The sequence below is a fragment of the Oncorhynchus masou genome, chromosome 7, assembly GCF_036934945.1.
Source record: "Oncorhynchus masou masou isolate Uvic2021 chromosome 7, UVic_Omas_1.1, whole genome shotgun sequence".
NCBI lineage: Eukaryota > Metazoa > Chordata > Actinopteri > Salmoniformes > Salmonidae > Oncorhynchus > Oncorhynchus masou.
Window position 1 is genome coordinate 16,524,645 of NC_088218.1, and position 26,722 is coordinate 16,551,366.

General features: G+C 45.7%; 2 protein-coding genes and 1 pseudogene across 2 annotated transcripts in view; 1 reads left to right on the forward strand and 2 right to left on the reverse strand.

The window, feature by feature from the left end:
- Nucleotides 1-3,407, reverse strand: part of LOC135543068 (paralemmin-1-like) — a 21,102-nt gene extending 17,695 nt beyond the window's left edge. Inside the window, exon 1 of the mRNA XM_064970164.1 lies at nucleotides 2,841-3,407. Coding sequence (XP_064826236.1) covers nucleotides 2,841-2,902 — 62 coding nt within the window. The 5' untranslated portion in view covers nucleotides 2,903-3,407. The remainder of the gene's footprint in view (nucleotides 1-2,840) is intronic.
- Nucleotides 3,408-7,117: 3,710 nt separating this feature from the next.
- LOC135543381 (phospholipid phosphatase-related protein type 3-like) lies at nucleotides 7,118-18,663 on the forward strand (annotated as a pseudogene).
- Nucleotides 18,664-24,133: 5,470 nt separating this feature from the next.
- LOC135543069 (glutamate receptor ionotropic, NMDA 3B-like) overlaps nucleotides 24,134-26,722 on the reverse strand; it is a 114,319-nt gene continuing 111,730 nt past the window's right edge. Inside the window, exons 19-20 of the mRNA XM_064970165.1 lie at nucleotides 26,494-26,711; nucleotides 24,134-26,099 (exon numbers count right to left, since the gene is read on the reverse strand). Coding sequence (XP_064826237.1) covers nucleotides 25,144-26,099; nucleotides 26,494-26,711 — 1,174 coding nt within the window. The 3' untranslated portion in view covers nucleotides 24,134-25,143. The remainder of the gene's footprint in view (nucleotides 26,100-26,493; nucleotides 26,712-26,722) is intronic.

Below are 26,722 nucleotides of genomic sequence, written 5' to 3' on the forward strand. Positions count from 1 at the left end.
TGGTCTGTGGTCCGCTCACCAGCCAAGAATTCACAAAATGGGACAAACACCAAATTGAGACTCTGCACGCATAATTTTGCAAAAAGGCCACCGTAGGCAGACCTGGCTCTCCAGAGAAGACAGGCTATGTGCAAACTGACCCACAAAATAAGGTGGAAACTGAGCTGCACTTCCTAACCTCCTACCAAGTGTATGACCATATTAGAGAAACATATTTCCCTCAGATTACACAGACCCACAAAGAATTCAAAAACAAATCCAATTTTGATAAACTGGTTGAAATACCACAGTGTGCCATCACAGCAGCAAGATTTGTGACCTGTTGCCACAAGAAAAGTGAAGAACAAACATCATTGTAAATACAACCATTGTAAATACAACAATCGTTACAACACTGTATATGTACATAATATGACATTTGAAATGTCTTTATTCTTTTGGAACCTCTGTGAGTGTAATGTCTACTGTTCATTTTTATTGTTTATTTCAACATACAGGGGCAAAGCATATTGTTTATTTTCACATTTTCTGCAGGAGAGGAGACTGCCTGAGTGTCCTCCCTGTACTCATGTCCGGGTTAATGGAGGGCTTACCCACTGCTATAACAGCCTCCACTCTTCTGGGAAGGCTTCCACTATTTGGAACATTGCTGTGTGGACTTGCTTCCATTCAGCCACAAGAGCATTAGTGAGGTCTGGATCGCAGTCGATGTTCCAATTCATCCTAAAGGTGTTTGATGGAGTTGAGGTCAGAGCTAGATGCAGTACTAAGGGGACCTAGCCCAAAACATGAAAAACAGCCCCAGACCATTATTCCTCCTCCACCAAACTTTACAGTAGGCACTATGAATTGGGGCAGGTAGCGTTCTCCTGGCATCTGCCAAACCCAGATTCGTCCATCAGACTTCCAGATGGCAAAGCGTGATTCATCAATCCAGAGAAGGTGTTTCCACTGCTCCAGAGTCCAATGGCAGCCAGCTTTACACCACTCCAGCCGACGCCTGGCATTGCGCATGGTGATCTTACGCTTCGATTACACCGACAGCGTCCTTGCCCAAAATAGTATCCAGCATCATCTGGATATGTATGCAAAAAGAGTTCAACATTCACCTTCTGCTACCATTTCAGTCAAGCCACCTACGCGTACAGTTTGACGCATACGTTCAATAAATGCAACGAATGCACCACAACGAACACACTGCAACTGCCTCTGCAACGCAATGCTGCAAGGCAAACGGAGCGTTTCCTTGGAAATGAATGTAATTCTGGTGTACCAAAATGCAATGATGCTGTCAATGTGATCAACGCATTAGGCTTGTGTGTGTGTGTGTGTGTGTGTGTGTGTGTGTATTTTTATTTATTTTGTATTTTATCCCCCTTTTTTCTCCACAATTTTGATCTTGTCTCATCGCTTATCGCCTGGGCTCATCGCTCAAGCTGGGCCAATTGTGTGCTGTCCTATGGGACTCCTGGCCACGGCCGGTTGTGGCACAGCCCGGGAATGAACCCGGGTCTGCAGTAACACCTCTAGCACTGTGATGCAGTGCCTTAGACCGAAGCTCCCAACCAACAGTTCTTGTGCTGACGTTGCTTCCAGAGGCAGTTTGGAACTCGGTAGTGAGGGTTGCAACCGAGGACAGATTATTTTTACGTACTACTTGCTTCAGCACTCGGCGGTCCCGTTCTGTGAGTTTGTGTGGCCTACCGCTTCGCGGCTGAGCCGTTGTTGCTCCTAGACGTTTCCATTTCATAATAACAGCATGTACAGTTGACCAGAGCAGCTCTAGCAGGGCAGAAATTTGACGAACTGACTTGTTGGAAAGGTGGCCTATGACGGTGGCATGTTGAAAGTCACTGAGCTCTTCAGTAAGGCCATTCTACTGCCAATGTTTGTCTATGGATATTTTATACACCTATCAGCAACGCGTGTGGCTGGAATAGCTGAATCCACTCATTTGAAGGGGTGTCAACATACTTTTGTATATATAGTCTATATTGCCTCCCAATATTGTACAATGTGTATCGCTTCATTGGCCTGGGCTATTATTTGTTAAATTCCAGACCAGATTGATCTCAGTTTGTTAGTGTCATCAGAGTAGTCACTGAGTTCGGTTATTTGTGTGGTATTAGAAACGATTCCCCGAATGTCTTCTGTCTTGTAAAGTATGTAGAATTGTATGAAATGCGTTTTTAAAAGGCAAAACAAATATTCGGACGCTGCAAACAAGTGTTCCCCATGTGTGGAAATCCTAAAAACGCCCCTGCTCAACTGTAGCCTACATTACAAAGGTTATTATGGCTTTATTATAAAGGGCCTTTTTCTTCAACAGGAAACCTCGCATTGAATTGCAACTTGGATTTGGATTTGTTTACAGAAAATAATGGTGTTCCAGGAAGTGTGTGGGGGCTAAAAAAACTGTGCCCCGGGGTCTATGATTTCTTAATCCGGCTATGCCTGTAATGTATATTGTTTATTTATTTATGTAAGACTAGTATTTATTATCATATTGCTTTGTTCACATTATTGTCATGCATTTCCATGTATGCATTAACGGGATTTGTATAATTTATAATTATATTATGCCTACATTAGAAAACACACACTGTCTCTTCATCTCGTCTTCCTTCTATTCTGCATCTGTCTCTCTGTTCCGTCGCTCCATCCCCTTCTCTCCTCACCTCCATCCCCTTCTCTCCTCACCTCCATCCTTCATCGCTGTTCCGTGATGCTGAGGCAGTGGAGCGCTACACGGCTAGTCAACAAATTCGCGGAAATCAGGCCAAGTATAGTCGTGAGTAGACACTGCGTGTAACGAGCAGACAGACAGCCGGGCTACTTACCCAATAGCGGAGTCCTTTAACTTGTCACCGATGGCGTCTCTGTCCTTTGGCGTCTCTCTCATCCTAGTTTCATCCACACTGAATTAAAATAGCACTGCGACGGTTTCCTCTTCGTTCACTGTGTATGCTTATAGTCTTTGTTTACTGGCGTATAGCTTCAAAACAGTCGGGTTTCCTCCCTCCTCTCCCTCCTCTCCCTCCTCTCTCCCCTTCGCCTCCTCCGTTCTCCCTCTCCTCTCTCCTGACACCCTTCCGTTGGCCGCAGAGGAGTCGCCGGAACGCCCGAGCTGTGTGTGTATGCCTGTGTGTCGGGGTAGCTCGTGTCGCTCAACACTACAACAGAGAGAGAACAAGCTGTCGGTTATTTATCTTCGATCCACGACATTACAGGAGTTCGTGGGTGAATTGGCGGGCTTGGGAGAGAAGAAAGCTCTCCGGGTTCCCTCAAAATTATGATACCCTCAAAATTATGATATGCTTGTCTCCTGTAGGCGACCTGTTTTGCAGAAAGGTTTGTGCTCTCACAAGCTCGCCAAACACAGGGAGAGAGGATGATGGAGAGAGGATGATGGATAGAGGACGAGAGAGAGAGAGAGAGAGAGAGAGAGAGAGAGAGAGAGAGAGAGAGAGAGAGAGAGAGAGAGAGAGAGAGAGAGAGAGAGAGAGAGAGAGAGAGAGAGGTGGGATACGCCTTCCTCCCGAGATAAAGAGTCCCAGGGTGTGTTGTTGACTGATATGATATTGAGGCCTCTGTTTCTGAATGCACTCTGGGTCTAGCCGACACTCTGATGCAGACATACAATATGATAACAATAGCTGTTCATAACAAACACAATTCATTACATTTGAATGCTGACACAGAGTTCAAGTTGCAGTAAAATCATCTCAAGCAAATTTGCTGATGCACAAAGCAACTGAAACAACAGTGAAATTGGATCAATATCACAATGAGGCCAATGATGACTTTAAAACAGTTACCGGGTTTAATGGTTGTGATAGGAGAAAACTGAGGATAGATCAACAACATTGTAGTTACTCCACAATACTAACCTAATTGACAGAGTGAAAAGAAGGAAGCCTGTACAGAAACAAAATATTCTAAAACATGCATCCTGTTTGCAACAAGGAACTAAAGTAATATTTAAGCGGCAAAGCAATTCACTTTTTGTCCTGAATACAAAGTGTTATGTTTGGGGCAAATCCAATACAACACATTACTGAGTACCATATTTTCAAGCATAGTGGTGGCTGCATCATGCTATGGGTATGCTTGTAATTGTTAAGGTCTGGGGAGTTTTTCAGGACAACAAAAAATATGGAATGGAGCTTAGCACAGGCAAAATCCTAGAGGAAACCTGGTTCAGTTTGCTTTCCATCAGACACTGGGAGATTAATTCACCTTTCAGCAGGACAATAACCTAAAACACAACGCCAAATCTACTCTGGAGTTGCTTACTAAGAAGACAGTGAATGTTCCTGAGTGGCCGAGTTAATGTTTTGACTTAAATCTATTGGAAAAATCTATGGCAAGACCTGAAAATGGTTGTCAGTAATGATCAACAACCAATTTGACAGAGCTTGAAGAATTTTTAAAAGATTAACTGGCAAATGTTGCACAATCCAGGTGTGGAAATCTCTTAAGAGACTTACCAAGAAAGACTCACGGCTGTAATCGCTGTCAAATGTGCTTCTACAAAGTATTGACTCAGGGGTATGAATACTTATGTAAATGAGATATTTCAGTATTTAATTTGAAATAAATGTACAACAATTTCAAAAAACATGTTATCACAGGGGTATTGTGTGTAGATGCGTGAGAAAAATATATATTTAATCCCTTTTGAGTTCAGTCTGTAAGTGCAGCACAACGAAATGTGGAAAAAGTCAAGGGGCATGAATACTTTCTGAAGGCACTGTTCATGTAGATTGGTTCAGTTGGTGAAGTACGCCATCTACTGGCCATAACATATTTATTGTGGCATGTGGTATCCTGTGGCCAGAAGGGAGCGTTTGTGTTCTGCATATGGTTAATAGAGGGAGAAGAGGAGAGGAGGGGACAGGGAAGAGATGAAAGGATGAAGAGGATGCCTCTAGCCACTAGCAGCTGTAAATTGGGACACACATTTATAAAGACACACTCAGACCCATGCACTCTAAACATATTTCATTCATTTACTTCTGTATTTATTTATGTAAACAGAACCAAATGAAAAGTAGCCCTACCACATGTACAGGCAGAATATATCAATAGAGCTACTGATAGCTGTGGTATTTCTGGTGACCAGGCTGGATTTACAGAGGATACAGGTAGAGATAGAATCATATATTTAGTGCTGGTAGGTTGGAGTCTTCTCTGTTGGCTGCAGGCTAGTGCTGATAGGTTGGAGTCTTCTCTGTTGGCTGCAGGCTAGTGCTGGTAGGTTGGAGTCTCTCTGTTGTCTGCAGTCTAGTGCTGATAGGTTGGAGTCTCTCTGTTGTCTGCAGGCCAGTGCTGGTAGGTTGGAGTCTCTCTGTTGTCTGCAGGCTAGTGCTGGTAGGTTGGAGTCTCTCTGTTGTCTGCAGGCCAGTGCTGGTAGGTTGGAGTCTTCTCTGTTGTCTGCAGTCTAGTGCTGGTAGGTTGGAGTCTTCTCTGTAGAGTGATGCTGGTAGGTTGGAGTCTTCTCTGTTGTCTGTAGGCTAGTGCTGATAGGTTGGAGTCTTCTCTGTTGTCTGTAGGCTAGTGCTGATAGGTTGGAGTCTTCTCTGTTGTCTGTAGGCTAGTGTCTTCTCTAATATATATATCCCATTTAGCAGACGCTTTTGTCCAAAGCGACTTACAAGTCGGCTGGGGCCACTAGTTTTACATATGGGTGGCCCCAGCGGGAATCGAACCCACGACGCTTGGCGTTGCAAGCGCCATGCTCTACCGACTGAGCCACACAGGACTTCTCTGTTGTCTGTAGGCTAGTGCTGATAGATTTAAGTCTTCTCTGTTGTCTGCAGGCTAGTGCTGATAGGTTGGAGTCTTCTCTGTTGTCTGCAGGCTAGTGCTGATAGGTTGGAGTCTTCTCTGTTGGCTGCAGGCTAGTGCTGATAGGTTGGAGTCTCTCTGTTGTCTGCAGGCCAGTGCTGGTAGGTTGGAGTCTTCTCTGTTGTCTGCAGGCCAGTGCTGGTAGGTTGGAGTCTTCTCTGTTGTCTGCAGGCTAGTGCTGATAGGTTGGAGTCTCTCTGTTGTCTGCAGGCCAGTGCTGGTAGGTTGGAGTCTTCTCTGTTGTCTGCAGGCCAGTGCTGGTAGGTTGGAGTCTTCTCTGTTGTCTGCAGGCCAGTGCTGGTAGGTTGGAGTCTTCTCTGTTGTCTGCAGGCTAGTGCTGATAGGTTGGAGTCTTCTCTGTTGGCTGCAGGCTAGTGCTGATAGGTTGGAGTCTCTCTGTTGTCTGCAGGCCAGTGCTGGTAGGTTGGAGTCTTCTCTGTTGTCTGCAGGCTAGTGCTGATAGGTTGGAGTCTTCTCTGTTGGCTGCAGGCTAGTGCTGATAGGTTGGAGTCTCTCTGTTGTCTGCAGGCCAGTGCTGATAGGTTGGAGTCTTCTCTGTTGTCTGTAGAGTAGTGCTGGTAGGTTGGAGTCTTCTCTGTTGTCTGCAGGCTAGTACTGATAGGTTGGTGTCTTCTCTGTTGTCTGTAGAGTAGTGCTGATAGGTTGGAGTCTTTATATGTATTTGTGTGTGAGTGAGTGATGCGTTTATTAGCCACTCAGCTGTGACCAGTCCAGGCGAAAAGGGTGGGTGTGTGTGTCATGGTGTGTGTGTGTATTTATAACCGTGGGAGAAAGGTTTGAATGTGTCCATCTCATGGTAAATCAGACAGGTCAGAAGCAGAAGATGTGTGAGCGCGCGCGCACGTTTGTTGAATGAAGAGACGCAAATACACAACGCAGCAGCAGTCACAGGCACGTGGTCAGAACCCAACCCAACCCCACCCTACTGGACTAGGTCTACCCACAATAAAAAATAGGAACGAGAAGACGAAAAGAGGAAGAGAGATGGGGATTCAGAATATTTTTGCCTAAAATGAATAGCCTTTACATTTAAAATATAATATTCTAAAAGGGGAATATATTCGAAGAAACACTCAGAATCAACCGACACACATGCTTTCACTCATGCACGCGCATACCCAAACACACCAAAATCATTCGCTTTGTTTTGCCCAGCTTTATGGTGGTGGTAGCCTACCATTAGGAATTTGGAGCGGTGAGAGGAGGGGCGTTTGTGTATGTGTGAAGGAACAGTCGGTCTCCTCCCCTCGTCTCCCCCCGCCCTCTCGCGCCCCCCATGCCTTTGTGTGCGCGAGGCTCTCTGTGAGCAGCGGTTCTTCAAGTGAGATATCGGTTCGTTTCTGAGCGCTGTTTGAGTTTGTGTGGGCTGTTCAAACATAGTCTGGCTGACTGGGACTGGGGTGAACCGGTAGAAGGCACGTGAAACCGCGGAGTTTATTCACACGCGCGATCAGAAGGAAAATAACGGAGAAATATCGAATATCGGACTTTTCCCTTTCGTCTTACCCGTCTATCATTCTCGCGTCCTCTCTATCCGTGGAGAATCTGACCAACCTAAACAACCTGATGTGTGTGTATGTGTGTTTTGGGGGCGTAAAACAACTGGCAGCGCGTGAAGATGGATTAACGTTTGAACGGAAAACTGGAGCAGCACGCAAGACCTCGGCGAGGGGGGAGGGCAAGACGGGCCTCTGCTAACACACACAACCCGCGGGACAGAGGTAATTCAGCACTCTCTGTGTGTGTGTGTGTGTGTGTGTGTGTGTGGAGGAGAGGCAAGGCGGGGTGAGTCTGACTCTAGTGTCTGAGAGAATCAATGGTTATAAATCAGGAGAGGTTTTCTCTCTCTCTGGGTTCAGGACCATGCAGTGGACAGCGCCATAGTTACAGTAGAATAACTCCGGGCAAAAGGAAGGAGTTGTGTGTCTCAACTCCCTGCTTATTTCTCTCTGAGTTACTGTAACTATGGCGCTGTCCTGTGTCCACTCCATTGTCCCGAATTTAGACAGCAAGTTAGAGAGAACAAAGAGAGAGAGAGAGATGTGGGAAACAGAGATAGCACACCATTGAGGCTGGCATGTGTGTGTGTTCTGATGTTCTGTTCATTTGGAGTTGAGGGACCTACACAACAGATGTGCATTCAGCTATTTACTATTAGCTTAGGTTTGCTGCAAAGGACCAGTCCGAGACCAAGCAGATGTTTGCCCATGTGGAAGTAGTAGCAGAATATGACTTAACAAGCTGATAATGTCCAACAACGCCTCGGTAATGTATGCCACCTGGAACGTCACCAGGGTGATGACTAACCCCTCCCCTTCTGTCTGTTCCTAGACTCTGATTGGACCAACACCAGGATGATGTCGTCACCAAAAGCCAAGACCAAGAAGAAACCTCCCAAAGACAGCATGGCACTTCTACCATGCTTCTACTTCATAGAGGTGTGTGGATGTGCATACATGTGTGTCCAATATAACTGCATTTAATGTATACCACTCACTATGGCTGTTAGTAAGACAATATCTCCCTCTTACCTCTCTTTCTTTCTCTCTCTCCCCTGCTCGCTCCCTCGCTCTCTGTGTCTGTCTCTCTTTCTTTCTGTCTAGCTCCCCATCGTCCTCTCCTCCCTTGTCTCTCTCTACTTCATGGAGTTGACGGACCTGTTGTCCCCGGCGACCCCTGGGTTCCATTGCTATGACCGGGACCTGTCGTTGCCCTACCTGGAGACAGGAGACGAACTGATCCCTCTGCTGATGTTACTGAGCCTGGCCTTCGCAGGACCGGCTGCCTCGGTTAGTACACACACAGTCAGAACCTAGAATCAATAGACTGATCAATGAACAGGCTATCAGGGTGCATGACTAATTGTGTGTGTGTGTGAATAGATCATGCTGGGTGAAGGGCTGGCGTATTGTTACCAGTCCAGAGTCAAACCGAGTAAAGCTGATGGGTGTAACTTCAACTCCTTCCTACGGAGGACTGTTCGCTTTGTTGGTACGTACCTGTTATTTCTGCTTGAATCCTCAAGGGGGAGTGAACAGGTGCACACCTCACAGAGTAATGATAGCCTAGGGAGAGAATCTACCTCACAGAGTAATGATAGCCTAGGGAGAGAATCTACCTCACAGAGTAATGATAGCCTAGGGAGAGAATCTAGCTCACAGAGTAATGATAGCCTAGGGAGAGAATCTACCTCACAGAGTAATGATAGCCCAGGGAGAGAATCTACCTCACAGAGTAATGATAGCCTAGGGAGAGAATCTACCTCACAGAGTAATGATAGTCTAGGGAGAGAATCTACCTCACAGAGTAATGATAGCCCAGGGAGAGAATCTACCTCACAGACTAATGATAGTCTAGGGAGAGAATCTACCTCACAGAGTAATGATAGCCTAGGGAGAGAATCTACCTCACAGAGTAATGATAGCCTAGGGAGAGAATCTACCTCGCAGAGTAATGATAGCCTAGGAGAGAATCTACCTCGCAGAGTAATGATAGCCCAGGGAGAGAATCTACCTCACAGAGTAATGATAGCCTAGGGAGAGAATCTACCTCACAGAGTAATGATAGCCTAGGGGAGAGAAGTCTAGGGAGAGAACCTCACAGAGTAATGATAGTCTAGGGAGAGAATCTACCTCACAGAGTAATGATAGTCTAGGGAGAGAATCTACCTCACAGAGTAATGATAGCCTAGGGAGAGAATCTACCTCACAGAGTAATGATAGCCCAGGGAGAGAATCTACCTCACAGAGTAATGATAGCCTAGGGAGAGAATCTACCTCACAGAGTAATGATAGTCTAGGAGAGAATCTACCTCACAGAGTAATGATAGTCTAGGGAGAGAATCTACCTCACAGAGTAATGATAGCCTAGGGAGAGAATCTACCTCACAGAGTAATGATAGTCTAGGGAGAGAATCTACCTCACAGAGTAATGATAGCCTAGGGAGAGAATCTACCTCACAGAGTAATGATAGCCTAGGGAGAGAGAATCTAGCCTAGGGAGAGAATCTACAGGGAGTAATGATAGCCTAGGGAGAGAATCTACCTCACAGAGTAATGATAGCCTAGGGAGAGAATCTCACAGAGTAATGATAGCCTAGGGAGAGAATCTACCTTACAGAGTAATAATAGCCTAGGGAGAGAATCTACCTCACAGAGTAATGAAAGTCTAGGGAGAGAATCTACCTCACAGAGTAATGATAGCCCAGGGAGAGAATCTACCTCACAGAGTAATGATAGCCTAGGGAGAGAATCTACCTCACAGAGTAATGATAGCCTAGGGAGAGAATCTACCTCACAGAGTAATGATAGCCTAGGGAGAGAATCTACTTCAGGGAGTAATGATAGCCTAGGGAGAGAATCTACCTCACAGAGTAATGATAGCCTAGAGAGAGAATCTACCTCACAGAGTAATGATAGCCTAGGGAGAGAATCTACCTCACAGAGTAATGATAGCCCAGGGAAAGAATCTACCTCACAGAGTAATGATAGCCTAGGGAGAGAATCTACCTCACAGAGTAATGATAGCCTAGGGAGAGAATCTACCTCACAGAGTAATGATAGTCTAGGGAGAGAATCTACCTCACAGAGTAATGATAGCCTAGGGAGAGAATCTACCTCACAGAGTAATGATAGCCTAGGGAGAGAATCTACTTCAGGGAGTAATGATAGCCTAGGGAGAGAATCTACCTCACAGAGTAATGATAGCCTAGGGAGAGAATCTACCTCACAGAGTAATGATAGCCTAGGAGAGAATCTACCTCACAGAGTAATAATAGCCTAGGGAGAGAATCTACCTCACAGAGTAATGATAGTCTAGGGAGAGAATCTACCTCACAGAGTAATGATAGCCCAGGGAGAGAATCTACCTCACAGAGTAATGATAGCCTAGGGAGAGAATCTACCTCACAGAGTAATGATAGCCTAGGGAGAGAATCTACCTCACAGAGTAATGATAGCCTAGGGAGAGAATCTACTTCAGGGAGTAATGATAGCCTAGGGAGAGAATCTACCTCACAGAGTAATGATAGCCTAGGGAGAGAATCTACCTCACAGAGTAATGATAGCCTAGGGAGAGAATCTACCTCACAGAGTAATGATAGTCTAGGGAGAGAATCTACCTCACAGAGTAATGATAGCCCAGGGAGAGAATCTACTTCAGGGAGTAATGATAGCCTAGGGAGAGAATGATAGCCTAGGGAGAGAATCTACCTCACAGAGTAATGATAGTCTAGGGAGAGAATCTACTTCAGGGAGTAATGATAGCCCAGGGAGAGAATCTACCTCACAGAGTAATGATAGCCTAGGGAGAGAATCTACCTCACAGAGTAATGATAGTCTAGGGAGAGAATCTACCTCACAGAGTAATGATAGCCCAGGGAGAGAATCTACCTCACAGACTAATGATAGTCTAGGGAGAGAATCTACCTCACAGAGTAATGATAGCCTAGGGAGAGAATCTACCTCACAGAGTAATGATAGCCTAGGGAGAGAATCTACCTCGCAGAGTAATGATAGCCTAGGGAGAGAATCTACCTCGCAGAGTAATGATAGCCCAGGGAGAGAATCTACCTCACAGAGTAATGATAGCCTAGGGAGAGAATCTACCTCACAGAGTAATGATAGCCTAGGGAGAGAATCTACCTCACAGAGTAATGATAGTCTAGGGAGAGAATCTACCTCACAGAGTAATGATAGTCTAGGGAGAGAATCTACCTCACAGAGTAATGATAGCCTAGGGAGAGAATCTACCTCACAGAGTAATGATAGCCCAGGGAAAGAATCTACCTCACAGAGTAATGATAGCCTAGGGAGAGAATCTACCTCACAGAGTAATGATAGCCTAGGGAGAGAATCTACCTCACAGAGTAATGATAGTCTAGGGAGAGAATCTACCTCACAGAGTAATGATAGCCTAGGGAGAGAATCTACCTCACAGAGTAATGATAGTCTAGGGAGAGAATCTACCTCACAGAGTAATGATAGCCTAGGGAGAGAATCTACCTCACAGAGTAATGATAGCCTAGGGAGAGAATCTACCTCACAGAGTAATGATAGCCTAGGGAGAGAATCTACTTCAGGGAGTAATGATAGCCTAGGGAGAGAATCTACCTCACAGAGTAATGATAGCCAAGGGAGAGAATCTACCTCACAGAGTAATGATAGCCTAGGGAGAGAATCTACCTTACAGAGTAATAATAGCCTAGGGAGAGAATCTACCTCACAGAGTAATGAAAGTCTAGGGAGAGAATCTACCTCACAGAGTAATGATAGCCCAGGGAGAGAATCTACCTCACAGAGTAATGATAGCCTAGGGAGAGAATCTACCTCACAGAGTAATGATAGCCTAGGGAGAGAATCTACCTCACAGAGTAATGATAGCCTAGGGAGAGAATCTACTTCAGGGAGTAATGATAGCCTAGGGAGAGAATCTACCTCACAGAGTAATGATAGCCTAGAGAGAGAATCTACCTCACAGAGTAATGATAGCCTAGGGAGAGAATCTACCTCACAGAGTAATGATAGCCCAGGGAAAGAATCTACCTCACAGAGTAATGATAGCCTAGGGAGAGAATCTACCTCACAGAGTAATGATAGCCTAGGGAGAGAATCTACCTCACAGAGTAATGATAGTCTAGGGAGAGAATCTACCTCACAGAGTAATGATAGCCTAGGGAGAGAATCTACCTCACAGAGTAATGATAGTCTAGGGAGAGAATCTACCTCACAGAGTAATGATAGCCTAGGGAGAGAATCTACCTCACAGAGTAATGATAGCCTAGGGAGAGAATCTACCTCACAGAGTAATGATAGCCTAGGGAGAGAATCTACTTCAGGGAGTAATGATAGCCTAGGGAGAGAATCTACCTCACAGAGTAATGATAGCCTAGGGAGAGAATCTACCTCACAGAGTAATGATAGCCTAGGGAGAGAATCTACCTCACAGAGTAATAATAGCCTAGGGAGAGAATCTACCTCACAGAGTAATGATAGTCTAGGGAGAGAATCTACCTCACAGAGTAATGATAGCCCAGGGAGAGAATCTACCTCACAGAGTAATGATAGCCTAGGGAGAGAATCTACCTCACAGAGTAATGATAGCCTAGGGAGAGAATCTACCTCACAGAGTAATGATAGCCTAGGGAGAGAATCTACTTCAGGGAGTAATGATAGCCTAGGGAGAGAATCTACCTCACAGAGTAATGATAGCCTAGGGAGAGAATCTACCTCACAGAGTAATGATAGCCTAGGGAGAGAATCTACCTCACAGAGTAATGATAGTCTAGGGAGAGAATCTACCTCACAGAGTAATGATAGCCCAGGGAGAGAATCTACTTCAGGGAGTAATGATAGCCTAGGGAGAGAATGATAGCCTAGGGAGAGAATCTACCTCACAGAGTAATGATAGTCTAGGGAGAGAATCTACTTCAGGGAGTAATGATAGCCCAGGGAGAGAATCTACCTCACAGAGTAATGATAGCCTAGGGAGAGAATCTACCTCACAGAGTAATGATAGTCTAGGGAGAGAATCTACCTCACAGAGTAATGATAGCCTAGGGAGAGAATCTACTTCAGGGAGTAATGATAGTCTAGGGAGAGAATCTACTTCAGGGAGTAATGATAGTCTAGGGAGAGAATCTACATCAGAGAGTAATGATAGCCTAGGGAGAGAATCTACATCAGAGAGTAATGATAGTCTAGGGAGAGAATCTACCTCACAGAGTAATAATAGCCTAGGGAGAGAATCTACATCAGAGAGTAATGATAGCCTAGGGAGAGAATCTACATCAGAGAGTAATGATAGCCTAGGGAGAGAATCTACTTCAGGGAGTAATGATAGTCTAGGGAGAGAATCTACATCAGAGAGTAATGATAGTCTAGGGAGAGAATCTACATCAGAGAGTAATGATAGTCTAGGGAGAGAATCTACTTCAGAGAGTAATGATAGCCTAGGGAGAGAATCTACTTCAGGGAGTAATGATAGTCGACGGAGAGAATCTACATCAGGCCTGTTCCAGTTAAAGCAAGAAGTTGAGAACAGGGGGGAGAGAGATGTAGAGGCAATGAGGACAGGGGAGAGAGAGATGTAGAGGGAATGAGAGATGTAGAGGGAATGAGGACAGGGGAGAGCGAGAGATGTAGAGGGAATGAGGACAGGGGACAGAGAGATGTAGAGGGAATGAGGACAGGGGAGAGAGAGATGTAGAGGGAATGAGGACAGGGGACAGAGAGATGTAGAGGGAATGAGGACAGGGGAGAGAGAGAGATGTAGAGGGAATGAGGACAGGGGACAGAGAGTGATGTAGAGGGAATGAGGACAGGGGAGAGAGAGAGATGTAGAGGGAATGAGGACAGGGGGAGAGAGAGATGTAGAGGGAATGAGGACAGGAGAGACGTCTTCAGATGTTTCAGATAACTCTTACCTGGTGCTCCTCCCTCCCCTCTCTTTAATTTAATTTTAATTTTACCTTTATTTAACCAGGCAAGTCAGTTAAGAACACATTCTTATTTTCAATGACGGCCTGGGAACAGTGGGTTAACTGCCTGTTCAGGGGCAGAACGACAGATTTGTACCTTGTCAGCTTGGGGGTTTGAACTTGCAACCTTCCGATTACTAGTCCAATGCTCTAACCACTAGGCTACACTGCCGTCCTTTTCCATCCCTTCTCCCTGTCTCCCCCCTCTCTCTCCTCCTCCTTCCCCCCCAGGTGTTCATGTGTTTGGTCTCCTGGCAACAGCCCTAATGACAGACATCATCCAGTTGGCTACTGGTTATCCCACCCCTTTCTTCCTGACTGTCTGTCAGCCCAATTACACGCTGCCTGGGATATCATGTGACCAGAACAATTACATCACACAGGACATCTGCTCTGGGAAAGATATGTATGCCATCCTGTCAGCCAGGTAATACACACACACACACACTCTCTCTCTTTGTGTTCTCCAGCTTTAATAAAACCTCCACCTCTCTTTCTCTCTCTGCATCACATCTCCCCCTCGCTCCCTGTTTCTTACTCTCTCTCTTCTTCTCTTCAGGAAAACATTTCCGTCCCAGCATGCAACGCTCTCTGGCTTTGCTGCTGTCTACATCTCTGTAAGCATTGACAGCTACTAACTTGTCTGTCTGCCTGCCTGTCTGTCTGTCTGACTTTATGAAGATGCATTTGAAGTTAAAATTGGAAACAATGCCATCCGCAATAGTTCTAACTTTGTATGTATGTGTGTGTGTGTAGATGTATTTGAACAGTGTGATCAGCAGTAGTACAAAGCTGGTGAAGCCGGTGCTGGTGTTTGGATACTGTCTGGCTGCGGGTATAGCCGGACTGACTCAGATCACACAACACCGCTGCCATCCCAGAGATGTCTATGTTGGCTACGCCATAGGAGCTGGCATAGGAGTCTACCTGGTGAGTGTGTATGTGTGTGGGTGGGGGGAGACTTTGTGTGTGTGGGGGGGGGGGTAAGACTGAGAAAAAGACAGAGAGAGAGATGGGAATTAATAATATTTTAAGAGTTCTCAGGGGGAGAATTGCACAGTTATTTTTTAGGAAACCTGTCTCAACAAATGTCACGCTTCTATCTCTCTCTCTCTATCGCTATCTCCACCTCTCCTTCTCCTCCCTCCGTACCCTCCCTCTAGTCTCTGTATGCAGTAGGTAACTTCAGGTCATCCGAGGAGGACTGCCTCCCCCAGCCTGTCCGGAGGGCTGCGTCCCCCCCCCAGCAGCAGAGGGAGGTGGTGGTGAGGGGAAGAGCCCAGAGAGGTCATGCTGTTCAGCACGGCTCTCTGTACCGCAGCAAGACACCCAGACCCTCAGACAGCAGGGAGGAACTGGGCACTGGACGCTGCAAGGTACGAGATGAAGGGAGATAGGTTGTGTATTCGTGGTTAGTATTAGTAGTTAGCCACACTATGTTGTTCTGTAGGTTCGTAGGGAGAAGGCCAGCGTAGCATCTCTGAAGAGGGCCAGTGCTGACGTGGAGCTCCTGGCACCCCGCGGCCCCATGGGAAAGGAAACCATGGTAACATTCAGCAATACCTTACCCCGCGTCGCCAACGGCAGCAGCAGCACCTCGCCCCCCGGAGACGACCCCTCCAACCAGCGGCACATGACCTTCCACCTGTCCTTCGACCCCCGCAGGTCACAACCAAGGTACGTTTGTGGCTAGTGTGTGTTGTAGGTGTGTGTCATACAACCCTGGTATTAATCGTCAAGTCAAAAATATCATGTGTGATCTGTGATCTGTCAGGCTGCGACCACCACTGGTGCAGGAGTGGAGACAACAGCGCTCTACGGAGAGACGGAGCGAGGAGGAGGGAGAGACGGACACATCTGGCGGAGGAGAGGGAGGAGCAGGAGGAGGGGGAGAGGCAGGGGAGACAGGGGTGATGAATCCTCCCTCCCTCTATCCGACGGTACAGTCGGCCAATCGAGCCGTTGCCACGGCTACCCCAGCTCCAGCCCCACTGGTGCATATCCCTAAGGAGGGGATTAGACACCCCCCTCCTGTCTCCCCTCTACCTCCTACTGTCTCCCCTCTACCTCCTTCTGTCTCCTCTCTACCTCCCCCTGTCTCCCCTAAGAGCGCGGTGACGCGTGCCAAGTTGATGTCACTCAACCAGGGAGGGGAACGAGTCAGGGAGGGGCCTATCCCTGTGACGACTCCGCGTGTGCCCCACCAGCCGCCCAATCAGCCGCGAGTGGCGCAGGTGAGATGAATATCAAATTTGAGTTAGTTAAAATGAACTGCTGATTTACATTCTAACTAGCTGAAGTAACCAGCTAAATGAACTGTTGATGTACATTCTAACTAGCTGAAGTAACTAGTTAAATGAACTGCTGATTTACATTCTAACTAGCTGAAGTAACTAGCTGAAGTAACTAGCTAAATCAACTGTTGATTTACATTCTAATTAGCTGAAGTAACTAGCTAAATGAACTGTTGATTTACATTCTAACTAGCTGAAGTAACTAGCTAAATGAACTGTTGATTTACATTCTAACTAGCTGAAGTAACTAGCTGAAGTAACTAGCTAAATGAACTGTTGATTTACATTCTAACTAGCTGAAGTAACTAGCTAAATGTCCTGTTGATTTACATTCTAACTAGCTGAAGTGTCTAGCTAAATGAACTGTTGATTTACATTCTAACTAGCTGAAGTAACTAGTTAAATGAACTGTTGATTTACATTCTAATTAGCTGAAGTAACTAGTTAAATGAACTGTTGATTTACATTCTAACTAGCTGAAGTAACTAGTTGAAGTAACTAGCTAAATTAACTGTTGTTTTACATTCTAACTAGCTGAAGTAACTAGTTAAATGAACTGTTGATTTACATTCTAACTAGCTGAAGTAACTAGCTGAAGTAACTAGCTAAATGAACTGTTGATTTACATTCTAACTAGATGAAGTAACTTGCTGAAGTAACTAGCTAAATGAACTGTTGATTTACATTCTAACTAGCTGAAGTAACTAGCTGAAGTATCTAGCTAAATGAACTGTTGATTTACATTCTAACTAGCTGAAGTAACTAGCTAAATGAACTGTTGATTTACATTCTAACTAGCTGAAGTAACTAGCTAAATGAACTGCTGATTTACATTCTAACTAGCTGAAGTAACTAGCTGAAGTATCTAGCTAAATGAACTGTTGATTTACATTCTAACTAGCTGAAGTAACTAGCTAAATGAACTGCTGATTTACATTCTAACTAGCTGAAGTAACTAGCTGAAGTATCTAGCTAAATGAACTGTTGATTTACATTCTAACTAGCTGAAGTAACTAGCTAAATGAACTGCTGATTTACATTCTAACTAGCTGAAGTAACTAGCTAAATGAACTGTTGATTTACATTCTAACTAGCTGAAGTAACTAGCTGAAGTATCTAGCTAAATGAACTGTTGATTTACATTCTAATTAGCTGAAGTAGCTAGCTAACTGTCTCCTCTGTTCATCCTATAGGTCATTGCCATGTCCAAGCAGCACGGACCAATCAGCTCCTCTGCCAAGGGCTCTGACTCCGCCTCTTCCTGTGGAGGAGGGTCTTCAACAGGAAGCTCTGAGTCTCCGTACTACCGGGTCCCCTCCGACCGTGACAGCCACACCGGGAGTGTTACTGGGAGCGTTACCGGGAGTATTGTCACCATCGACGCTCACGCCCCTCATCACCCTGTGGTCAGGGTGTCTAGCAGTGTCGGTACCGGGAGTAATGGGACCCTGGGGGCCAGAGTAACAGCTGCCGGTAACGGGACCCCCTGGGAGCGGAGGAACACCACCAGTGGGAGCGTCGGTGAGCAGGGCCAGAGGGGGGCGCTGCAGCGCCAGGAGAAAGTCTCCGCACCGGAATATCGGGAATACCGCACACTTCCTGTGAAATCAGACTCTATCTGCTCCTCCTCTCCCAGTCAGAACGATTCCTCCACCCTGCCTCCCCCTCCTCACCCCATCTCCTCTCCACTCCCTCCCTTCTCTTCCTCCACCCTACCTCCGCCTCCTCAGCCCACCTCCTCCCCCCTGCCTCCCCCTTCTCCCCCCTTCTACTCCCCCCTGCCTCCCCCTCCTCCCCCCTTCTACTCCCCCTCCCTCCCCCTCCTCACCCAGATCTGCTGTTGGACAGTTACTCCCCCCCCCTCCCCCGCTCAATGACCCTCCCCCGCCGGCCCACTGTCTCAGCCCACAGCCGCGCTGATCAAGAAGTCTATTACAAGACCATGCAGACAGAGAGGAGATTATAACGCGACATAGAGGGGTTATAATAGACAGTAACACGAGTAAAAACAGACTATGATGTTAGAAGGGGATTTGTAACTGGATAAGAGGGCTAAATGACTTAAATGTAAATGTAAATGTTATAGAGCAAGAGGTTATAAGACGACATAGAGCAGTTAATATAGACATTTGTACCACTAGGTAACCATACAGTCAGGGGCCGTAATTAAATGTGACATCGTTTGAGGAGCCCTAACAGTCAGGGGAAGTTATTAAATGTGACACCGTTTGGGGAGACCTAACAGTCAGGAGAACTACTACATGAGCGGGGGAGGAACACCACCAGTGAGAGGAGGTTATGAGACGACTTTGGAGTTAAAATGTAATATAATGGAGATTATAACTTGGCATAGAGGAGTCACAATGATCCAGACACTACTCCAATACTGAGAAAAGGGTCCAGATGGAAACAGACAAATAGCTGATCTTCAAGACACTGCAGAGTAAGACTTGGGAGGACTGTTAAGTCAAAGTCTAACAGTAGTGGAGGTTATAACGCGACATAGAACACTGCTCAGTCAGTGTCTAACAGTGGAGGTGGAGCGTGTCTGACTGAAGGTCTTCAGGAGCATGGAGACTGGATCACTAAAGACAACAGAAACAATAGCAGCTCTAGTAGTTGGTTTACCACCGACTACTATCTGACTAGAATACTTTTCCAGTCTACTGACTATACTCACCAGCTATACTATACTGTATATAGGATCTCTCAGGTTTCCATTCCACTGACTTACTGTAGAGACGAAGAAGAGGAGGGAAAAGGAGGAAGGAAAGTGAACATCTCGGAGAGGATTACTACAGTAAACAAAGAGGGGGAGACAAAGACTGGAGGGGACAATTGGCTTAACAATGTGAACAGATCACACACACACACACATGGCTGTGGGAAGTCGTTTGGTGGTGGGGGTCCGCGCTACAGACCGCTAACACAGTGCACTACTTTTAGGAAAATTGAAAATGAAGGATTTCAGATTTGATTTTTAATTCAGATTTTTAGTAGCACCCCTACTACCCGTGGCTACACACACACACACACACACACACACACACACACACACACACACACACACACACACACACACACACACACACACACACACACACACACACACACACACACACGCACACGCACACTAACGCACGCACGTACACAGACAGACTCGACCAACCACCTCCAATTGTATAAAATTACATGCAATAATATAAATTATTTTTAAGCTCATTTGTTGCTAATCAAACCCCCACTGACAAACACAATAAGATAAATGGTGACTAAAGACTGTATAGACTTGTGGGTGTGGTCTGTGTGCATCGGTTGCCTAGTAGCAGAATGACTTGTTCTGTAGTGGATATCCTCTTTTGATAATAGAACTGTTGAATACTGGTGTTAGTCTGCATGTGTATGTGTGTGAGGATGTGTCTATCTTGCATGTGTGTTTCTGTGTGTGAATGAGTGTATTCTACTTCATTGTGTTTCTATGAACTTGCATTATGACTTCTAAGAAACAGAAATGCTGCATTTTCCAGAGATGTCATTTATTTACCTTTTTGTCTTTATTACCAATGTAAATACTAATATTATATTACTGTCCTTTTTCATGGGCTACTGTTTTTTTTAACTTGTGTTTCCAGGTAATGGTTATAAACTCCTTGACTAAGGATTCGTCTATTTGTAAATTCATTGAAGTTTGTGTGACTGACCATTGGTGGTTTATGTGTCTCAAGACCATGTTAACCCACTGAGCTGAAGCATAGACATTAGGTTGGAGGAGTCTTTAGTTGTCAAGAATACAGCTGTTATCCCTGGAGTAGTGAAAAATATCCTCTATTGATTCACACCCACACACGGATGTGGGTTGTTATAAGATATCTTTAATGAATTCTACTGTTGGTTAGTCCCTGCTAACTCCTTTATAAAATCTATACTTCTGATAGAGAGAGACAGGGAGACGAGAAAGAGAAGGAAGGGGTAAGGAGAGAGGGAGAGAAGGGTAAAGAGAGAGGAGAGAGAGCGAGGGAAGGAGGAGAGAGAGTTAGCCCCCCCTCCCACTGAGGGCTGAGTCAGTCCTGGTTGACTATCCCGAGGGCCCTCACCATCTGGCCTCTCCACACACACACACATACACACACTCCATCACAGACATCTCAATGCTCTGCAGTGTGTGTGTGTGTGTGTGTGTGCACGTGTGTGTGTGGGTGTGTGTGGGTGTGTGTGGGTGGGTGGGTGGAGCTGTCCGGAGGTCTGAAGTGGCCTTCATTTGAGGAGTGATTCAACAGAACAACACAAAGGCCTCCGCTATGTCTGTCTCAATCCTTTCTCTCTGTCTCGAATGCTTCTCTCTGTCTGTGCATATCTCTCTCTCTCTACTGTCTGTCCATATCTCTCTCTCTCTACTGTCTGTCCATATCGCTTACTGTCTCTACTGTCTGTCCATATCTCTCTCTACTGTCTGTCCATATCTCTCTACTGTCCGTCCATATCGCTTACTGTCTCTAATGTCTGTCCATATCTCTCTCTACTGTCTGTCCATATCTCTCTACTGTCTGTCCATATGCCTTACTGTCTCTACTGTCTGTCCATATCCCTTACTGTCTCTACTGTCTGTCCATAACTCTCTCTACTGTCTGTCCATATCTCTCTCTACTGTCTTTCCATATCCCTTACTGTCTCTACTGTCTGTTCGTATCTCTCTACTGTCTGTCCATATCCCTTACAGTCTACTGTCTGTCCATATCTCTCTCTACTGTCTGTCCATTTCCCTTACAGTCTCTACTGTCTGTCCATATCTCTCTACTGTCTGTCCATATCCCTTACAGTCTCTACTGTCTGTCCATATCCCTTACAGTCTCTACTGTCTGTCCATATCTCTCTACTGTCTGTCCATATCACTCTTACTGTCTGTCCATATTGCTTACTGTCTCTGTCTGTCCATATCTCTCTCTAATGTCTGTCCATATTGCTTACTGTCTCTGTCCATATCTTTCTCTCTCTACTGTCTGTCCTAATTTCTTTCTCTACTGTCTGTCCATATCCCTTACTGTCTCTACTGTCTGTTCGTATCTCTCTACTGTCTGGTCATATCTCTCTACTGTCTGTCCATATCCCTTACAGTCTCTACTGTCTGTCCATATCCCTTACAGTCTCTACTGTCTGTCCATATCCCTTACAGTCTCTACTGTCTGTCCATATCCCTTACAGTCTCTGTCTGTCCATATCCCTTACAGTCTCTACTGTCTGTCCATATCCCTTACAGTCTCTACTGTCTGTCCATATCCCTTGCAGTCTCTACTGTCTGTCCATATCCCTTACAGTCTCTGTCTGTCCATATCCCTTACAGTCTCTACTGTCTGTCCCATATCCCTTACAGTCTCTACTGTCTGTCCATATCTCTTACTGTCTCTACTGTCTGTTCGTATCTCTCTACTGTCTATCCATATCCGTTACTGTCTCTACTGTCTGTCCATATCTCTCTATACTGTCTGTCCATATCCCTTACTGTCTCTACTGTCTGTCCATATCCCTTACTGTCTCTACTGTCTGTCCACATCTCTCTCTACTGTCTGTCCATCCCTTACTGTCTCTACTGTCTGTCCATATCCCTTACTGTCTCTACTGTCTGTTCGTATCTTTCTACTGTCTGCCCATATCACTTAGTCTCTACTGTCTGTCCATATCCCTTACAGTCTCTACTGTCTGTCCATATCCCTTACAGTCTCTACTGTCTGTCCATATCCCTTACTCTCTCTACTGTCTGTCCATATCCCTTACAGTCTCTACTGTATGTCCATATCCCTTACAGTCTCTACTGTCTGTCCATATCCCTTACAGTCTCTACTGTCTGTCCCATATCCCTTACAGTCTCTACTGTCTGTCCATATCTCTTACTGTCTCTACTGTCTGTCCATATCCCTTACTGTCTCTACTGTCTGTCCATATCCCTTACTGTCTCTACTGTCTGTCCACATCTCTCTCTACTGTCTGTCCATATCTCTCTCTACTGTCTGTCCATATCCCTTACTGTCTCTACTGTCTGTTCGTATCTTTCTACTGTCTGTCCATATCACTTAGTCTCTACTGTCTGTCCATATCCCTTACAATCTCTACTGTCTGTCCATATCCCTTACAGTCTCTACTGTCTGTCCATATCCCTTACAGTCTCTCTGTCTGTCCATATCCCTTATTGTCTCTACTGTCTGTCCATATCCCTTACTCTCTCTACTGTCTGTCCATATCCCTTACAGTCTCTACTGTCTGTCCATATCCCTTACAGTCTCTACTGTCTGTCCATATCCCTTACAGTCTCTACTGTCTGTCCATATCCCTTACTGTCTCTACTGTCTGTCCCATATCCCTTACTGTCTCTACCCTCTGTCCATATCCCTTACAGTCTCTACTGTCTGTCCATATCACTTAGTCTCTACTGTCTGTCCATATCCCTTACAGTCTCTACTGTCTGTCCATATCCCTTACAGTCTCTACTGTCTGTCGTATCCCTTACAGTCTCTACTGTCTGTCCATATCCCTTACAGTCTCTACTGTCTGTCCGTATCCCTTACAGTCTCTACTGTCTGTCCATATCCCTTACAGTCTCTACTGTCTGTCCATATCCCTTACAGTCTCTACTGTCTGTCCATATCTCTTACTGTCTCACTTCTCACAGAGATATGAAGAGATGGAGATGAAGAGAGAGATGAAGAGAGAACAACAGATTGATGCAGAAAGATATATTTGAGGATGCGTGGGTTAATATGTGTGTTCTGACATGAGTGACTAAGCCTAAAATATCATGCAGGCTTCACCAAACAGACCAGGGTCACTGGGAATGGGGACTGTGTGTGTGTGTGTGTGTAAGTATGTGGGTGTCTAAGTGTGTGTGTATATATTCCCCTACCTCTGCTCTGTATGCCTGAGTAAATATGTCAATATGTCAGATGTATAACATCCATACATTTAGATACAACTGTTGTTTGACCTCATTTTGTTCCCTGTGACACACACACACTCTCACACACACACTCAGATAAATCTGAGCTTTGATTCATAAGAGTGAGGCGCAGCAGTGTTCTAATTGCTCGTCAGGATGATGTAATCAGAGCGTGTGATTTTGGGTGGATTAACGATGAGAGGTTTCTCTTTTAATTTCACAGCGAATTACTATAACTGGGTGATTGTGTCTGTGTGTGTGCACACCTTTATGTGTGAGTGTGTGTATGTATTGGGGGGGGGTCTCTGTTGCTAAATATCACAGAATTGTGGGAAAGGCATGGAATGAAAATTGTTACTACTATGATCGTGAAATAATCTATTCCTCCTCATCCATCAAAGAATGTTTCAGTTGCTTAGTTGAATGGGTTGTGTGTGTGTGTGTGTGTGTGTGTGTGTGGGTGTGTGTGTGTGTGTGTGTGTGTGTGAGAGAGAGAGAGAGGGAGATCCAGGCACCACCTTGTGGTATAGACTGTCATTACAGTCTGTGGTAATTCGTTCCAATAAAACCAGTATATAAATGTTTAATTTCAAAAAATGGAAATGATATAGAACAACATGATACGAGTCCCAATAATATGCTGATACAATTCTGTTGTGTGTGAGAATGAGACATATAGCTGTTGTTATAGGCAGCATAATGGGACACCGAACACGACCCATCAACACCAGAACAACATATCTACAACACTCCTCAGTCCTCTACAGGTAACCTAGCAACCTGCATCCCTTCTAAAACACCCGCTATAGGCTCAAATACAACCGCCTTTTCTCTTTCCACGTCCACCTTTTTCATCCACTTCCAGGTTCGACTTTTGTTACATACATTTGACACCACCATGACATCCAACATACAAATTCCATTAAAGTAAATTCAATTCAACTGCATAGTATCAAACCAACTCAAGGTCCTTATAGAGGATGAGTCAGGACAATGACAGTGGACACGTGTAGTTTGCCCTCTGGGATAGCCGATTCTTACCCGGTCGGGCGGAGATAGCATTTGATTGAACATTTAGGAGCCACATGTGTACCTTGAATGACCCACTGAGAACTGACTACAGACCTGGGGTTTCTACATTAGTCACAAACCATTGCAACGTAAACCGTTCGCTCCAAACAAAAACTTTCTGCAACGAAAACAAGAGATTCTATTGGACAAATTCAGGTAGGTCCCTTCCCGTTTGTTCTGTTTGCTTCTGTTTGGTTCCTAGTGAACACAACCCAGGGGTACAAGATGAAGAGAGAGAGAGAGCTATTAGTAGTTAGAAACAAAAAGGAAACACACCTCGTGGAGACAAACAGTAGATGGTTAAAGTTCGGATCAGACATTTTGTTAACAGACAGCAGCCGTTGACATCAGAGGCAAATGGACCAGTGCCACATCTCTGTCATTGTTTTTTAAAACTCTGATATTGTTTACTTCATCCGCTGCCTTGTAAATCATTTGGACCTGTTAGATTCTTTTCCAGCCCTCTGATTGGTCTATTGTGTTCCAATAAATAACCAATCAAACGACTAACACAAACTCTTCTGGGTGTCCACGGGGGCGGGACGTTCTCGAACCAGATTCCCAGTGCAGGCACTGGATTGGCTAGCTCTCAGTCTGTCCAGACTCGCCCCTGTCCGTGTTTGGACAGTTCTACCCCTCTCCTGGTCTTTCACTGCACCTGCTTGCCTGGCTCTTCCTCCCTCCAGACTGGTGGAGTTACGTGATTGGACAGTTCTTTCTCCCTGCAGTGTATTGACAGCACCTGATTGGTTGGTTGTCCCTCTGTCCAGGCTGGCAGAGGTTTTTGATTGGATCTCTCTCCTCCTCTGTAGGATGTTCAGAACTTCTGATTGGCTGTTCCTCCCTGTCTGCAGAATGTTGGAGGCATGTGATTGGCTGCTCCCATTTCCACCCAGGCTTTTTGATTGGTCGTCTCTGTCTCTCTCAGTTTCTGATTGGTGTAACAGTCTGTCCCTGTCTGTGTCCTGTCTGGCTGTTTGTCTCACAGTGGAACTGTCCCTGCTTGTCCTGTCTCTGTCTCTGTCTCTGTCTCTGTCTCTGTCTCTGTCTCTGTCCAGGCTGCTACAGAGGTTTGATCTGCCACTCCTCCCTTTCTCCTGGTTGAGCCCCTCTCTCTCTTCCTTGGTTCTATCTTTCTCTGCGTTGGTTCTCACTCTCTCCAGGCATTGTGACTGGCCAACCTTGTCTTTCTCCAGTTTGACAGCAGTAGCTGTGCTCTGGCTCATTTTATGGTTCTCCAGGCAGGTCTGTATCTCGGCCCTCCTGGCCACGGCATCTCTCAGCTGGGCTGTGAACGTCTCGATCCTTCCCTGGACCTCCTGGAGCTCTCCCTCCCATAGGAAGGCCTGGTTGCCTGGGTTCCCCAGAGGAGGCAGGGCCAGGCTGGGGGAGGCCAGGGCCGATGCTGGGCCACCGTTAGCATGCAGGCCAACCTGAGGAGGAGATAAACCACCCAGACACCCTGGAACAGACAGGGGAAGACAGAAACTTTGTGACCTTTTCTCTGAATCTCATTGAAGGGAATGTGATTTGTGGATTCAAATAAAGCATTAAAGTGTGTGTTTGGTTTGGTTTTACAATCCTTGTGGGTCCCAGAAGTTCTAGTAAAGGATAGCAAAACAAGGAAAATTCTGGGGACATTTCGCTGATCCTCACAGGGAAAATGTGTATTTTAGGCTTAGTGCTTAGGTTTAGGGTTAGAACTAGGGTTAAGAGATAGGGTTAGGTTTAGTTTTAGGGTTAGGTGTTAAGTTTAAGGATTAGGGGTTAGGGAAAATAGGATTTTGAATTGGAATAAATGTTTTGGTCCCCATAAGGACGGTTAAACAAATGTGTGTGTTAGAGTGAGTGTGTACCTCCCAGGCCGTGTCGCCCCACCATGCCAGGACGTCCCCAGAACGAGGCGGTGTGTGTGTGTAGACGGTAGCTGTGCAGACTCTCCAGATCAAAGTGGACCCTCTTGTTCTCCTTGATGTCCCGGGCAGGAGAGGAGGGCTGAGGAGGAGGGGGGGCAGGCAGGGGGGAAGACGGGGGAGGAGGAGGGCGAGGCTGCTGGTGTCTGTGGAGGCTGCAGCTGTCAGAGAC